Source organism: Paramormyrops kingsleyae, chromosome 5, assembly GCF_048594095.1.
Source record: "Paramormyrops kingsleyae isolate MSU_618 chromosome 5, PKINGS_0.4, whole genome shotgun sequence".
NCBI classification, from domain to species: domain Eukaryota; kingdom Metazoa; phylum Chordata; class Actinopteri; order Osteoglossiformes; family Mormyridae; genus Paramormyrops; species Paramormyrops kingsleyae.
In genome coordinates, this window is record NC_132801.1 from 17500720 (window position 1) to 17517146 (window position 16427).

Genomic DNA, 16427 nt, shown 5'->3' on the forward strand with positions numbered 1-16427 from the left:
AGACTTATTGATTAGTGAATATGGTATAGAGTTACTCTGATTTTCAGGAGTAATATCGTAACATTCTAAAATTCACTAACTATGTGCAGAGTAAATGTCTGCAAAGGACAAACTTGCATTCTTATTTTTAAGCTCTATGCTACCGGAACATATCTCAAATACTTAACATAAATATTATCTTCTGTGGTATGCGTATTTGTTACTGAAATTCAAACAGCATGATTACACAGATATAGTACTGGAACATACAGTACTGCAAGCAGATGTTCTGGTATTTTTTAAAGCTTGTATTTTGATGTATTTATATAACACAGAAATTAGAGGAGAACATTTATCGTCACTAAATATCTCATGCCCTTACATACATAAATGCATGATTTTTAAAATCAGTTGAGTTTGCTTAATCTTGTCTTAACATGTGATACCAAATTGCATTAAAGATTCAGAGGGGGAAACTCCAAAGGCAGTATAGAAGTAACCATTCTTACCCAGGGGAAATGAATCTGCTTTCTTAGGTTCCATTGGTGGTGTGGCACAGTGTGCTTGACAGGGAACAGAACATGTATCCCCTCAGTACCAAAGCATGCACAATAATCCAGTGAGAAATACCATTAACCTGCTGGGGTGACGTGCAACTAAGAGTTATTTAAAACCTTTACATAGGTCCAGAGGTTAACATAATTTCCCAGTGGACTCACAGAGGCTCAAAGAATTGTCCTGTTCTATGTACCACTGTCCCTCCCCCCAACAAGGATAAAATTCATGTAATCAACAATCATGAACTGCAAGGCCATGGTACCAAAACAGAAAATGGGTTAGACTATGTTTGTATCACATTTTCACATACTTTCTTATCTGGAATACAATAGACATTATTATAAAAGAAATGTTACATTTTGCCATTCTGGTTATGTTAAGTACATAGATTTCAGTATTGTAATACTGGATATATCTATATTGATTGGCGTTTTATTCACAGTAAAGAAGTGAAGCTCAAGTAAAGAAGCTGAATATTAGCAAAGCAGCAGTTATGCTTTGTTTGTTTATGAGCTCACTGGAAAATGTTCCGGCAGCAGTTGGACACTTAACTTTCTGACCTATAGATTTTTCTGCAGTTTCACCTTGTATGTGTAAAACAATGACTGAGGTAGTAGCAGGTCCCCATAACCCTGACCAGGATAAGCTGTTGTGAGATGAATGGATGAGTGAAGAGTGACATTCATTAAACTGAAGTGTGGCAGTTTATTTACTTTGTGTCTGAGACTGTAAAGCGATGTTTCCATGATTCCATGATCTGCTCATGCGACATCTGATGCTAAAGCATTGATAAATGAGTCTGCAGTTCTACTTCTTTCTTACATATCTAAGCAACCTGAGTCAACAGAAAATTGTTAGTCCTCAATCAATCTGCAATGATTATAATCATGCAAGGGATTCCTATAGTGAGTTTTTCATGATTAACCCAGAAAGCTTCAATATACTCCTTTCTTTTTTTCCCTTTTTCCCCTAGCTCTTCATAAATTTTACTTTCAGGATTTCTTTTCAAACCACAGTGTTGATTTTATCTGCCTCAGTTATATTTTCCCACAGTTGCTTCTTTTGATACTTTTCCAGGTTTCACATTTAACCAAACCAATTATGAAAAATGCAAAGCACCATTGTTTTCTAACAAAATTGTGCCTTTCGACCCAAGTACATAATTTAAGGTATTTGGTTATTATGCTGCTCACGTGCTTTCCCTTGAGGCCATCGCTGCGATGCAGTACAGTGGTTTGATTGTCTAGTTTTAAATAAAATAATGTCATTCTGCAGAATGGATGAAGACATGGATGATGTCAGTATCAGGACATGTGTCAAGTTCATGAACAGTTAGCAATGAACCTCTGACGGTCTGGTGTCCAAGGGCATATGTTTGATTGATAGATAGAATTGATATGTAGGTTCCACATCCATCAGTGCTTGAGCAGATATTCATGCATCAACATCTAGCCATCTCTTGAATGAAAAATATATATGATGACGTGACCTTATATGCACGGTGTCCCCTGCCTTGTGGCCTGTGATTCCCGGGATAGGCTTCAGGTCCTCTTCGATCTGGATACTGGATGGATCTTGGTGCTGGATATATGGATGGAAGATGGATGGATGGACTGCTGGATGGATGGATGGATGGACTGCTGGATGGATGGATGGCTGCAATAATAGGCGTTAACAGTGGATATTGCAGTTTAGATTTTGAAATGCCGTAAATGCCATAAATAATTTTTTTTAGGTTTTTAAAAGGTTAATTATCTCCATACAACTTAAAAAAATCATTATAACCATAATGAGTTGGTCAATGCTTGGGGATGGTTAATTGTTATTTGAATGCCCTGACAACAAACTAATTGGCACAATCATTTTCTTCACCTCACAATTTTCAGAAATTTATTAGCTTTGAGATTTGGCATGAAATACCTCCTATTCTTCATTATTGACAGTCTATCAAACAAGTTACAATTATGACCGTAAAAGATGGGGTTAATGTCACAAAATCTTTTGAACATTCTTTATACATTCCTTTCCATTTCAATATTATGCAGCCCCAAATCATATCTCAGTTTTTTTTTTTTAAGTAGTGGACAAGCTTTGAATGACTCTACACATATTATGTCCATCACTCTAAAGGGTTTTTGGTATAATTAAACTTTAAACATTTTTCTTGAACTGTCTATATACATTTCATAGAAGCGCTTAAATATTTTATTACAACTAGTAGGAATGACATTAAAAATGGGTTACTTAGCAACTGCTTCCTGACTTTATAATCGTATCATTGTACAAGAACTTATATTGACAGGTGCATGTATGCAAACTTATGCAACAATAAAACATTTCCTCTTAAGTTATGGGTTCATTTAAGTAATCGAAAGGCTCGTAATTAAATAAAATGCATACTTTTGCATCAAGTCATGTTTTCTTTCATCTTAATGCACTTTGATGTTTTGCCATTGTTTTTTTCTTAATAAATTGTACAAAAAGGTCAATGTATGTAAATTAGCTACAATGAAATATAGATGCCTCTATGTTCTTTTCCAACCTGTCTCTTGGTAGAGGTAAGAGGTGAGCAGCTTCGCTTGTTCTAACCCTGGCAGGTTTGCTCGGACGTTGCCCAGTCCTGCAAATCTCAGGGGTGTAGGGCTATCAAAACCCTCCAGGGAAACTGATCTGGCTGACATCATCTCCGTCCAATCAGAACACTTCTCCACAAGGCTCAGCACGAGTTTTGGGCTGAAGTGATGCCACTGGTTTGTGCTAGGTGTCAATTGACAAAACCAGCCCATGGTCTGAAATGTCAGGCCTTTAAGGATACTGCCAGGGAGGAAGTGCACTCAAATGATTTGCGCTTCTGATATACAGTACATGTACATCTTTTGTGCACTGATTTTTTTTTCCTTTCAAATAATAATTATAAAATATAATTGAAATTATTAATTTGCTAAATTGTTTGCATATTGATTGAGTTGTGTAGTGTGACTGCTGCATCACAGAATACAACCAGGCTGAGTGTTACATAATATGTTCTGCTTCATATCTTAGTTCATTATGTGTTGTTTCCCATATGTCCGCACCATCCCCAGGTGACAGAAGGAAAAGCATATAATAATGAAGCACTATAAATGTGTGTGTGTGTGTATATATATATATTTATATATTTATATATTTATATGTGTGTGTGTGTGTGCATGCGCGTGAATGTCTGCGTTATATGTTCATAAGCCTATTTATATTTAAACCTGTAGTTTGACCTTTCTACATATTTCCTTGAAACCCATTTCAACACATAAATAAATAAATGTACAAGCAGGCAATTTCTCCAAATGTTTTTTTTCTATCCTGTTTCGGATGCTTTTTTAAACATAGGGATCGTTTTCACAGCATCTGCGTTTAGCACACACCGGCTTAATGTATCAGCACGCTTTAATGCGCTAGCTTCTCTAGAGATAAAAAAAAGGGGGTGGAGACAAAGGGAATAGCTTTACAGTATGTTGCCTACGTCCAAGTGTAAGTGTTATCCAAGTGTAAGCTCTTCAAAGGAATGCTAAAGAAATAGTTCTACTTCTAATCACAAATTAGATGTTCTAATGTAGTATAATTACGAATAAAATTGTGCTAAAGTTAGAACAGCAAATTTGTTTGAGTTACATCAAGGTATAATTAAGCTATATAGTCAAGGGTTAGCATTTTGAATATTACAGTTTACAGATCCTTATTTTACAGTCATAGTCCTAAATTGTGTTTTAAATGTGAGTCACATTGATTGATTTTACTGAATAAAGATCAGCATAAAGTTTTATGTAACCTAATTGCGATTATGCGGACGTGTTTTAGCTTTTAGGACTGAGGGAATGTTGCATGGAACAGTGCAATAACAGCCCACCAAAAGACACCAAAAGGGGACCTCGCTAATGCAATGGCATGAGTACCTGGGTGTTAAGTGCAACTAATAACAATAACCAGTTGCGCTGTTGTAAGAGAGTGATTTGTAATTAACTGGTTGCCGGTATATTAGTGACGCTGCTGCCGATGTTAAAGTCATCGACGGGGGCGGACCTTCGTGGGCTCTCTTGCCGAACACTGAAATCCATCCTATCCATTCAGTCCCCGAACTGAAAGAGTGAACAGCTGGAATCGGAAATACCCGGTAAGTCATCTTCAGGAAGAGAAACGTATTACTGCATGCTCTTCCACATGTAACTGTAAAATATGTGCTGCATTTAATTGCCTCTAAACTTATTTAAGAATTTTATATATATTTTAAATGCCGTTATTGATTAGCGTGTATATATTTTCTTAACTGTAATCGCATATTCTCTTCTTCTGTTTTGTCGTCTGTATGCATTTCATATTTATAATTTTAAGTTTTATTTTTGTAGTTGGATATTACCGAGCACGTGTATATGCCGTGATGGGCATTTATATATACCTCACGTATATCAAACGTCTATAGTGAACTTACAAGTTTATATGCTCGTATTGTGAAAGATCCACTGCACATAAAAGCCAAATGACAAATCCGTCCAATTTGTAGCTGCAGCACGAGAGACGGAAACATTTATAACCAAAGCAGAATTGACAAACGGGGATGCTTTTGTGTTCAGTGTGATTACAGAAGCATGCAATATATTTTTCTGAAAATGTACGGTTCATCTTTAGTATTTTAACAGTTCCGTCTGAAGTGAAATGCATCAGAAAATTATCAAATAATCATAAAATAGCACATCGATGTTTACCAGACATTAAATTACTTAAAAGTGCTTTCCAAAGAATTTCATTTCTTTAGTGTAGCCTATTCGTATAGTTTATTCCTAAAAAGGTGATTAATCGCATTTTGTGTGAATTCCCTGCCTTCTCTAGGACAACTTCACATTCACAAGATGTGCAGCTTGCAGAATAAAGATAGTTGTCATGAATGCCGGTCTATCAGAAACATACGACGGCAGCATTAACGTCGAGTTAAATGAATTCATATTAAAGATATGCTGTGTGCTCGAGTGAAAAGAACAAGAGAATAGAAGAAAAATATAAAATGCCTCGCATAATTTTCCTGCCGAAGCTGACGGGTGGCAGAAGCGCTCTTCCTTCATCCACTGAATGGCTTTTTCAGAAAATCCAGTAGAGTGCAGCGGGAACAAGGACGGAAATGAACAACTGAAGGATAGCGCAAGACTCGTTTGTCAGGGTTATGGTGACCAGAGAGGATTAAACCCTAAAATTTGCGTGTGAAGAAAAGTCAATCAAAAGAAAAGGAGCAAAGTAGGAAAGGTGCACCAGAAAAGAACTGTCAAGACATGGGTATACAATACCTCCTTCTTCTCCTCCTATATTTATACTTTGACCCTTTGAACGTGCATTGTGCAGCAACAGACAAGAAGATTAGAAACGTTCCCAAACGGACTCAGAAGGCGAAGGAGGTGAACAGTACTGCTGTTCCTCCAGCAGCTACACGGAGAGTTGCGCAGATCCAGCCACCAACTACAGGCAATCATGAAACATGCCTTGGTTATTATGACGTGAGCGGACAGTTTGATAAAGAATTTGAATGCAATAACACTGACCACCGTTACTGTTGTGGAAGTTGTTTTCTTCGATTCTGTTGTCAATTTAAAGGGAATCGCTTAGATCAGAGAATTTGTACTAATGACAAGTCGCCAGACTGGATCAAAACTCTTCCCCCTTCCCCTATACCAACAGTTGATCCAAAGATGGTTCAAACGAACACAACAGTCTTCATAACCTGTGGGGTAATTACTTTCATCATAGTCTTGGGAGTTTCTGCAAAAGTCGCTTATGATAAATCAACACAACCCCCTCAGGAAATGAATATTCACAGGTAAGCAGGTATTTGCAATTTATACACAGACTGATTCCATCTTTCTTGGTCAACATATGTCTGTCGTCGTCCTTGGCTCCCTTTTCTACTCGGTTTATGTACATTTTTTCTTAAATGTTTTAGCAAATGTAGGCCTATTAATGCAGACGGCATGCACATGAATCATTTTGCTGGGTGACAGAATTTGACTGCAATACTAAATGTTTTTCATAAGTTTTGCTATAATAAGTCATACCAATGCTGTGTCATAGCCATAATGAATCACCACTGTTATCAAAGTGTATACCTCAGTACAGTGATATAGAAACATGGGGGGATATATACCCCCCCCCCCCCCCCCACACAACCCAATATTTAATTTGACTTCACCTCTCCCCCCTCAAAAAATGGGCCTTTATATTAAAACGATTGTCTTCCCCAATATCAAACTCTCTCCTTCGCCCTTGCCTTACAAATGTATCCTTCATTTATCAAACCAGCAATGAAATTCGCCCTAATCAATACTTAAATTTCAAACTTTCTTCACAGAGGAAATATGTTTAGTTGAACCTTTTAAATGCATATACAGTATTTACAGTAGACACGCTTCTATGTGAAATAAAACTGAACAAATACTGTTTCCAAAGACCAAGAATGATACCTTTCCCTTTGAAGTACTGCATGTGCGAGTGCTTGCTTTAACATGCAAATATATTCTGGTTAACACTGAAAATGGATGCCCATGCTAGAATTAAGGAAAACGATTACACGATTCAGAATGTGCATTTATTTGTTTGTTTGTTTATGTACGGTTCTTAAAATACTTCTGTTTGTATATGTCATGACAAAACTGAACAAATTTTATGGCTGCAAATCATCTATAATCATTTTGAAGCTGAAGATGGATACCCTGTGCTTGTAGAACTTCAAATACTTGTATGCACAGTCCAATTTAATCTGTCCTCAGTTTCTTAACATGATTTTTTTAAAATCCTTTTTTGATTTCAACCATTTTGACCATTTTAGCCAAGTGGGTAAATAATCACGCGTACAAGTTCCAATACAGTTTATATTAATAAATTTTATTATAGTTAACATTAATAAAATAGAAAAGACTACTTCTCTACTATGGGGCTTCATATGCAGCAAGAGTTAAGATTTATCACGTTGTTGATGTTACTGAGGAAACATATTAAAAAGTGTAAGAGGAGTTTGATGTTCAGTCTGGGGGAGGCAAAAAAAACTGCATCCAGCTTACCATATGTGTTGACGCATGTATCTGCTGCACACATAACCTATTATTTTGGCAGCCTGTAGAGCGCCACCACATTCAACTAGAGGGGTAGTGCCTGCTCTGCCCCCCCCCCTCCCCAAACTCTGCCAATGTATAAAAGAACACTGACTGATTAATAGTTCAGCACAAACAAAAGACCAAAGTTAACATCATTGGTAGCAGCAAACCACAGAATAACAATGAGGAAAATGAAATTCCATTTGATTTGTAGGAAACTAGCTTCATTTTATCTAGATGAAAGTAACCAAAGGGAACCAGTGTAGGAAGGTAAGCAGAATACAGTGGTTGTAAGGTGAGTGAAAAACACAGAAGTGTAGAAGCAACGAAAACAAATGATCAAAACATAGAAAACCACAACATTTATAGTTTGTGACTTGATTGTTATATCTTACATGAGAACTTCAGTGTACATTACTCCTTCAGTAGATTGTTTAGGAAAGAGTATTTTTTGCCTTGTAACATTGTTCAGCTGGACCTACTGTAATAATTTGATCTGAATGCACAATCTGTCTTACACATAAATATCATGTATAATGCATTTTCGTCTTCATAATAAGGGTCTACATACATCCTTGCAAGAAGGTAGACCATGAACTTTGTTTGGATAATACCTTATATTTTACTCTTAGGCCAGATACACTCAATGGACATTTTCAGAAACACAGATAACAAAATTAGTGACATTTTAGCCTGCATGTACAGATGCAGATCCCCATCATTACAATATGTATATCACTGAAGTGTTATTTAAAAATTTATGAGGAGACAATGAATAACACTAAGGTTATGACATCACTGACAATGCCAAACCATTTGGTATCAAGCAATAGCCTTTACGGAGTGCTCAATCAATCAATCGATCTCTGGAATAAAAAAAACTCTCAGATTAGTTGTGTGATAATTCTTATTTTTGAGCCATAAGCAAATGATCAGGAATTAATGGCATTAGGTATATTTTAAATGTTGTCACTTTAGCCACTTAGCCAGTAAAATCATGAATGTTCTTGCAACAAAGTCACATCAAAGTAGGGAACAAATTCAACTAAATTAGAAAGCAGATTTTCAGTTCTTTGAAGTACTTTTGGACTGAACCGTTGCTAATAATTACACTTAATATTTAAAGGTTTGTATGCATTATAGCCTACAATATGCAGTGCATCTGAATATTCTTCACATTTTCTAAGGATACATCTGTTAGGAATCACTGCATTGAAACACTGGAACTGCTGAGCACTGCTAGCAAGATGAATGTTAGGTTCCTTCCCACAATTTCCCAACAAAAACAAATTTGAACATTTTATTGTCACGTACTTTGATTATCAGGCTGGTTGCATCCATTAAATGTCTTTTGTATATGATATTTCTTGATTTGAGTGAGTATTTGAGCTATTGTGACAGACCGAAATGCAGAGTGCAGCAAATGGGTGCTTGTACTTTTCCAAATACTCATAATTATCCGAAGTACATTGCAGGGCCAGTTTCACAGACTGAGATTCGTTTAGCCAAATACTGTTTGACTTGCATATCATACGAATAAATTCAGGGGATACATAATATGTATGCTACAAAAAAGTGATATGTCTTCATTGGAATGCCATTAAATTGTGAATTTACATACGTAGGTGTAGCATTTCAAATAGTAAATGTGAACTTGGATAGTCTTAAAATAATCCCAAATTGATTTGCTCCCTACAAAAGTTAAAGTAGTAGGCTGGAATATTAGAAACCAGAATGCCTACCTAAATCTGAGGATATGCTATCAAAATCAATCTCACCAGTCTGGACTGAGAAGGCTGTTAATATGAATTCCTAATACTATACCTGATCTTGTGAAGAGGAGGGCTTTGTTTTGGTTATTTTAATAAGATGACAGTGACATTTTTCTAAAGTAGTAGCACTATAACACCACGATTCTCACAATCCAGACAAGACAATTAGAGTAACAAAATTACCAGTTTAAATTGAGGTCGCTGATGTTTCTGCAGTGCTGAGCTTTAGCCTGGCATCTGCAGCAAAAGTAATTTAATTTCCAACTGAAAACCAGAAGCAGAATGAATAAATGTGTTTTGCCTTCATGATGCATGGCTTTTGTGCTTTGTAGTCCCTGAAGGTTTGTTCCATCTGCACTTGGCGCGGCCCTGACAGAAAATATTTTGAAGTTCAGCTCATTTACAACTGTGATTATGATTTACATTTTACTGGCATCTGTTTGAAGAGCTGTCGGAAAAATAAAAATCGTAAAAAGCCCAATGGATTCAACCATTCAAATTTTCTGCCAAGAAGTGTCGTGTACAGAACGCTTTATGTATGTGAGTGTGTGTCTGGTTGTGTGAAAAAACAGATATTTTATAATATTTAACAGTTTTTTCACCGTTTTTTTCCCATCGTTTTTTTGCTGTTTTCAGAGCCCTTGCCGACATTTTAAGGCAACAAGGACCAATTCCAATATCTCAATATGAGCGGGAAAACATCGCGGCAATGGATGGCACGCCCAAAGAAAACACGCCTGTTCGAACATCTTCAAAAAACCACTACACTCCAGTTCATAAATCAAAATCCAACCATGGTAAGTGTATTTGCAGAGAAAAGGTTAACAAAAAGAGACTGATTTACATTATGATAATATATTTCTATAACTAGTAATTAACATGTTTGTGTGACAGTATATTGGTTGAGATTCACACTCTTCTTTTTATGCACCCTATGATCCATAACAAAGTTTTGCCTTTTTTCCATTCTGATGAAATTCAGGCCATGTGAGGTTTAATGTCATAGTACAGTTATGTAAGGGATCTCCACTGGTGAACCATGAAGTGTTGAGTTGCAGGCCAACAACTTCTATTTTGTTCAACACCCTCTAGTAGATTCCCACACATCTGCTCTGACGTGGCCTCTTCATATGATTGTGTACATGCTCATGCTCGCTTTCTTGGCAGCTGCGCAACTTGCAAATGCACAGCTTCCAAATATTCTTTTTCACCACCCAGTAATCATCAGATTTGTCCAAGCAAACTGCATATTAAGCTAATTGCATGAAAGCCTGGCCTTCATACCTGGCACATGGCAGGATAACAGGAAACAAGGCCCAAGTGGATATTGTAATTCTCAAACCATGGGGAGGTCTAATGGTGGAAGAATGTGATATTTGTGTGGAATGACTAGACGAGAGGGGAGAGTCATGCTCTCAAGTTATGCAACATTTGATCTCTCCCCAGAGACTGAACATGGCGTCATATATCACTTTGTGCAGTTTCCCTTAATTTCCGGTGTGATTCTATATCGATTACATCAGACATTATGTAGCTAAGTATTATTTTGTCATTTATGGATTACTTTTGTTTTAACTAATCTATTTATGAATACTTAGGGAAAAAAACCCTTTCTTATATACACATGGAATTGCATCAGATTCCACTTAAGGTTAATAATTGGTAACAATCGGTAACCATAGGGTAGTTTATCATAGTATTGATTATAGTCAGTACACACTGATGTTGTGGGTGCACACTTCATAAAGAATGAGTACAGAACCTCTGAGAGTGGCATGTAATCCAGAGTACTGCACTGGCTTCTGTTCAGGCAGTATGATATTGAACAGACATATAACAGAATAACTTCCCATGTTTCTTTTAGAGATGTTCTTTTGATACAGAATTTATATGAAAAAGTATGCAGCCTGTAAAAATTTTACAATATTCTTCTGACATTCCATTACAGAAAGAACAGCACCAGCAATTAAACAGAATAAGCATAAAGAACAGATACTCTGCAATACCCTCGCACTAACCCACAAATTAATAAAGTATTCATATTTTATTATGCGTAGTCAAAATATATTATACTTCTACAGACATTTTGGAATTTGTCATTTTTATGTATTTTACAATGCAATTACGTTATTGGGATTTATCTTAAAGAAAAATAAACCTTGAAGAAACCTAGGTAAATCATTTAAAGAAGCCTAAATATTTACATAAACTTAAACTATATAGACTATACTTATTTTTAGTGCATTATTTGCCCATGAAATATGTTTGAGTATACCCATGTCTTGACAACTGAAATGCATACATGTCTTGACAACTGAAATGCATACATGTCTTGACAACTAAACTAATCTATGGATGTGAATTTGGATGTGTATTTTTGCCTTCTGAATATTGCATTATCAAATCAGAGCATAAACATCTTTTAGATATATTTGTCTATATAAGGCAAACCTGTGGGTGGATGCCTGAGTATTGCAGTGATGAACCTGAGTACTGCCACCCACATGCCTGAGTATTGCAGTTATGAATCTGAGTACTGCCTACAGTTCCCTGTGGCTGTTTAGGAATGAAGTGGGCATGGGAAACACACCCCCAGTCACCTTTAAAGCCTCACGCCATTATTGCAGTTTCTGTCTGTGACAAATATTTTTGATTGAATGCACTTGCAGATGCTTTTTTCCCAAGCGACATACAGTTGATGCAGCAGGGTCAGCCAACCCCTGGAGCAACTGGGGTTAGGGGCCCAGCTCAAGGGCCCAATGGCAAATCACCCTGCCAGGCATGGGATTTGAATCGGCAACCCTCCCACCATGGGCAAATTCTATCCTAATGAGCCACACAGTATTGCAAGGTTAAAGTGTCCTACAAGCACTTGGTGAATATGCCCTGAGACTTTCAGATACTTATTTGGGAGATACAAACTGTTGTGCCTTAATGTTTAAAAAGTAGTATAGAACATTTCCTTTGCATAAATTATCAGTTGAGGCATTACCCAAGGTGCATTTTAGAGAACTACCATTCTGATGAATAATTCATTATTTCTTTGATTGTAAAAAGTAATATAAATTAAAAAGTGGATATAGTGATCTATTTCTAGGTAAAAATGTGTTTATATAAATGAACACTTTCATACCAGTTGATCACTGCCGTAGAATCACACTGGTGGGCCGAACTCCACTGGCAAGATCATTCAAAACAGCTTTACATAATTCTGACTTTCATAGGCAGAACTCAGCGAGACTGCAAATGGGAGCTAAAACAATTAACTTAATTTGGAAAAGCTGGAGAAGGATTTCCTTCCTGAATATGTCTGCTGGAGTTTTTTGCTCTCTGTGTTTTACATGTTTTGAAATCTTGCTCTGCTTCCAGAAATCAACTTCTATAATATATGTGTGTGTGTGTATGTGTGCGTGTGTGTGTGTGTGTGCATGTGTATATATGTATTATTTTTCATTGCTTTAAGATATCAGCTCTGCATGCATAAACATTGGCTGGATTACTAAACTACGATTTAATTAGTTTAATTAAAAGGAATTATGCCAATGGGCATTTTTAGATTATACCTTCTCCTTTTTTGGTGAATCAAATATTGCTCAGTGTTGCATATATTAATAATTTTGTGGATATTAGCTGTGCATGTTTCAAAAGAATGATCATTTGGATTTCACACGAAACAAAGCTTCAGCCTGTGGTTTTTGAGAACTTGCATATCTGACCTGGCTACTAATGCTTAGGATGTTTTGTAATAGGACTTGTGGCTTTCTATGCAGTCTGAAGGGCAGGGATGTAAGCCAATGTCTCTAAAAAAGGTTCTCTACCTGTTTTTAATGGAGATGGGGGTTGAACAATGAAGAAACATAATAGTCTGTCTCAAGGCTGTGTCTATTTCTGTTTTCCATTTGCAGCCTTTTTGACATTTTGATGTATGTACTCTCCCTTTATTATCTGTTTATTATCTGTGATTATTACGCTCTTCAACCACGGCAAATCACGAGCATTACTGATAATACAGTATAATGTGGGCATCAAAGCCATTTTTAGGAGAACCTCAGAATGTATAATAAACACATTTGTAACATAGCTGTTACTTTTTGATGATTCAAAAGACTTGATTGTGTAAGATTTGCTGAAGTGTATGGCAGAAAAGGGATCAACTAATATGTAAAAACACCAATGCATTAGAATTCATAGAATTATATTAATTATGTTTTCTGTTGAAGTACGGGACATTTGACTTTTTGAATAGCGTTCCATATAAATAACACAGAATCATTTATAATGGCTTGATAATAATGTAATTATGCAGGTGTATGTGTGGTCTGTGATATTTTTTGTACCCTTGGTACAGGATGAAATTAAATGTCACACGTGATTTTGACACTTTAACTAAGAGAAAAAAAAGATGCTGTGTTTGGAGCAGAAAAACTGGTTTTTAAGACTTTACGCCTTAACTCCACCACTTTTTTTTTTTCTTTTGCAAGTGTGACCTTCGTGGTATAGACATGATTCTGGCCTTGCATCAGAGACCATAAATTCTTAATGTGCAGTCTTCCCAGCACTAATCTCACTGTGAGTCTGCGGAGATATCAACTGAAGGATGTGTGATCTGTTCTTCTGGAAAGTTTTGAAAAGTGAAGCAGTAGATGTTGGAATTGTGCGTCATGTGTGAACAAAGCATTTTCTGAACTGTGAAAGTGGCATGAGTCGTGTGTGTTTACGTCAATGGTATTACGGAAATTGCTCTTGGCTGAGATGTTTATCAGTGTTATTTAAGGCCTTTGAGGAAGTTTAACAAGGTAATCTGAGAAAATGTGTAGGCCTATATGTGTATTTTCACTATCTGCTTTTGTGGTTTTGTGATTTTCAGCACATTCAAGTTGCAGTTGAGTTTATGAATTAACAAAAAATTCTTTGTGCTTTTCTCTTTATTGCAAAATCAGCCAAAGTAAAGCTACTTACATTATCGGGATAACTAAGAAAGGTGCATGTTATTAGGAAAACAAGTGCGTTATGTATTCATAAAAGATTATAGCTTATAATAAAAAAAAATCATAGATCAAATTTTGAAATCAAAAGAAGTTAATCTATTCAAGGAAATCACATTTAAGTGTATAACATACAGCATGTATCAAAGGGAAACAGAGTACGGAATGACCATTTTAATTCAGCATAAACATCTTTGGTTTAAAAAAGGAAATCTGGAACATTGCTAGTATTTCATTCATTAGTTCTAAGTCGCAAACAATTTTTAAAGTATCCCAAGGAGAGCAGCCATTGCTTTACAGTTACACTTTACAGCTAAAGTGAAGACCCACTGTGTATGTCTGTGTGATTTTAAATTATACACGACTGTATTGTCTATCAGCTGTGATCCCTGTGTCAGCAGAGCAGTTTAAAGCCTCTGAGTGAATAGGACGTAGTGCTTCAGATGTAGTACAGTCTAAAGCAGAGCCCTGTCCGTGATGCTGTGGTGTGTGTTTTATTTAGGAGGACACTACACGAAAGAGAACATCCGGAGTGGAGGCCATGACTTTCACAACTTCATCTCCTCTGGGTTTGTGACATTGGGCCGAGGACACCTTAAAGGTAATGCCTGTCATTTTTGGGTGCTGCAGTTTCTGGCTCCCCCTCAGAATCCTTTCTTGCTCTCAAAGTAACTTCAATACTGCTGCGCAGAATTTAATTTTTCATGACGCTTCCACTGGTGGAGAAAAACTGCCAGTGCACCACAGAGCAAAGGGTGAGTCCAGGTGGAGTAGGGTCTGAAAACAAATGTATTCAGCCAGGCTGAACATTGTCCGCCCACATGGCACAATGACGATCTCATCTGTCAGCTGTGTGGTTGATGGCAGACAGATGTGAAAATGGGAAAAGTAGAAGGGGCCAAAAGATTCTGATCGAAAGGGCATTTTACGCTGGGGTGTAAAACTGCACCCATGTGGCTATACACGGGAAGTCTTCATAAGACGTTAAACAAATTACTATTACCAGCAAGTTAGTATTTCAGTTATCGTTGCTAATTGTTTAAATAGCTTATAAAATTATTATGATTACTATATACTTTTATGAGTTCAGTAATTCAGGCATTATTACAAATTAACAATTGTTTTCCTGCCTACACTCAAATACCATGGATAATCTCCTTTAGTTTTCATAAAACATATCTGCTAGTCTGATTAATTCTAACGCCCTCTTTGATTATAGTTTTTTTTGTCTTATTGTGAACCATACAGTAGGTTACATGTTCATCAGACAGCACAGCTGAACACAGCAGACTTTATCAGCAGACAGCTTCTCCTACACTCGAAAACAGAGAATTGAATGACGAAATGAATGAGCTTAGAGACGACAAGATTAAAAGTGTTGTTCGAAGTTTTCTAGAGTCTGCAGGCTGTACGTTGGAAGATCTGGAGCGTGTGTGTATCGATGCTGTGTTTTGTGTGGAAATTGCTGGTAGTTGCTTAGATTGCAAGAATGAATCGAGTTTTGGGTAGAAGTCCATGACAATGGCAGAAACACTAAAAGTACGATAAGTAATGTCATTATACACTCATTCTCCCCTACACATCATATGACTTTGGCATAATATGAGTATGGAAAGTTTATAGCAATCCAGCTATTCTTTTTCTCCTGGCATGGATAAAGAACCTCAGGAAAGCAATTACTTATGCAATGTAGCTTTTATTCTCTTAGGTCATCTCTGCAGTGTTCTTCTAACATGCAAGGGCATCGATTCGATGCCCCACTGTGACACCTCAGGGTAAAACAAACTTCTAAGCCTGCATTGACACATACATCAATTTAAGCATGGACTAACCTTGGTTTACATGTCAGTGTAAAAGAGCTTTATTTGATGGTGGGTGAAAACTTTAAGCAATTAATTACTGTAGGTATAAGAGAACTTGCTGTCCAATTTTTATTTTGTATCCATTTTGAAGTGGTACATTCTGAAATGATAAATCATTTAGGATGCAATCACATTTTGAGGTTAAGTGCAGTTCATGTTCATCTT

At 36.6% G+C, this 16427-nt stretch overlaps 1 protein-coding gene across 4 annotated transcripts in view; it reads left to right on the top strand.

Moving 5' to 3' along the window:
* Nucleotides 1–4621: 4621 nt before the first annotated feature.
* shisa6 (shisa family member 6) overlaps nt 4622–16427 on the top strand; it is a 72502-nt gene continuing 60696 nt past the window's right edge. For all 4 annotated transcript variants that reach the window (XM_023837273.2, XM_023837275.2, XM_023837274.2 and 1 more), the window contains exons 1-4: nt 4622–4684; nt 5398–6373; nt 10052–10212; nt 14903–15001. In XM_023837273.2, coding sequence (XP_023693041.1) covers nt 5832–6373; nt 10052–10212; nt 14903–15001 — 802 coding nt within the window. In that variant the 5' untranslated portion in view covers nt 4622–4684; nt 5398–5831. The remainder of the gene's footprint in view (nt 4685–5397; nt 6374–10051; nt 10213–14902; nt 15002–16427) is intronic.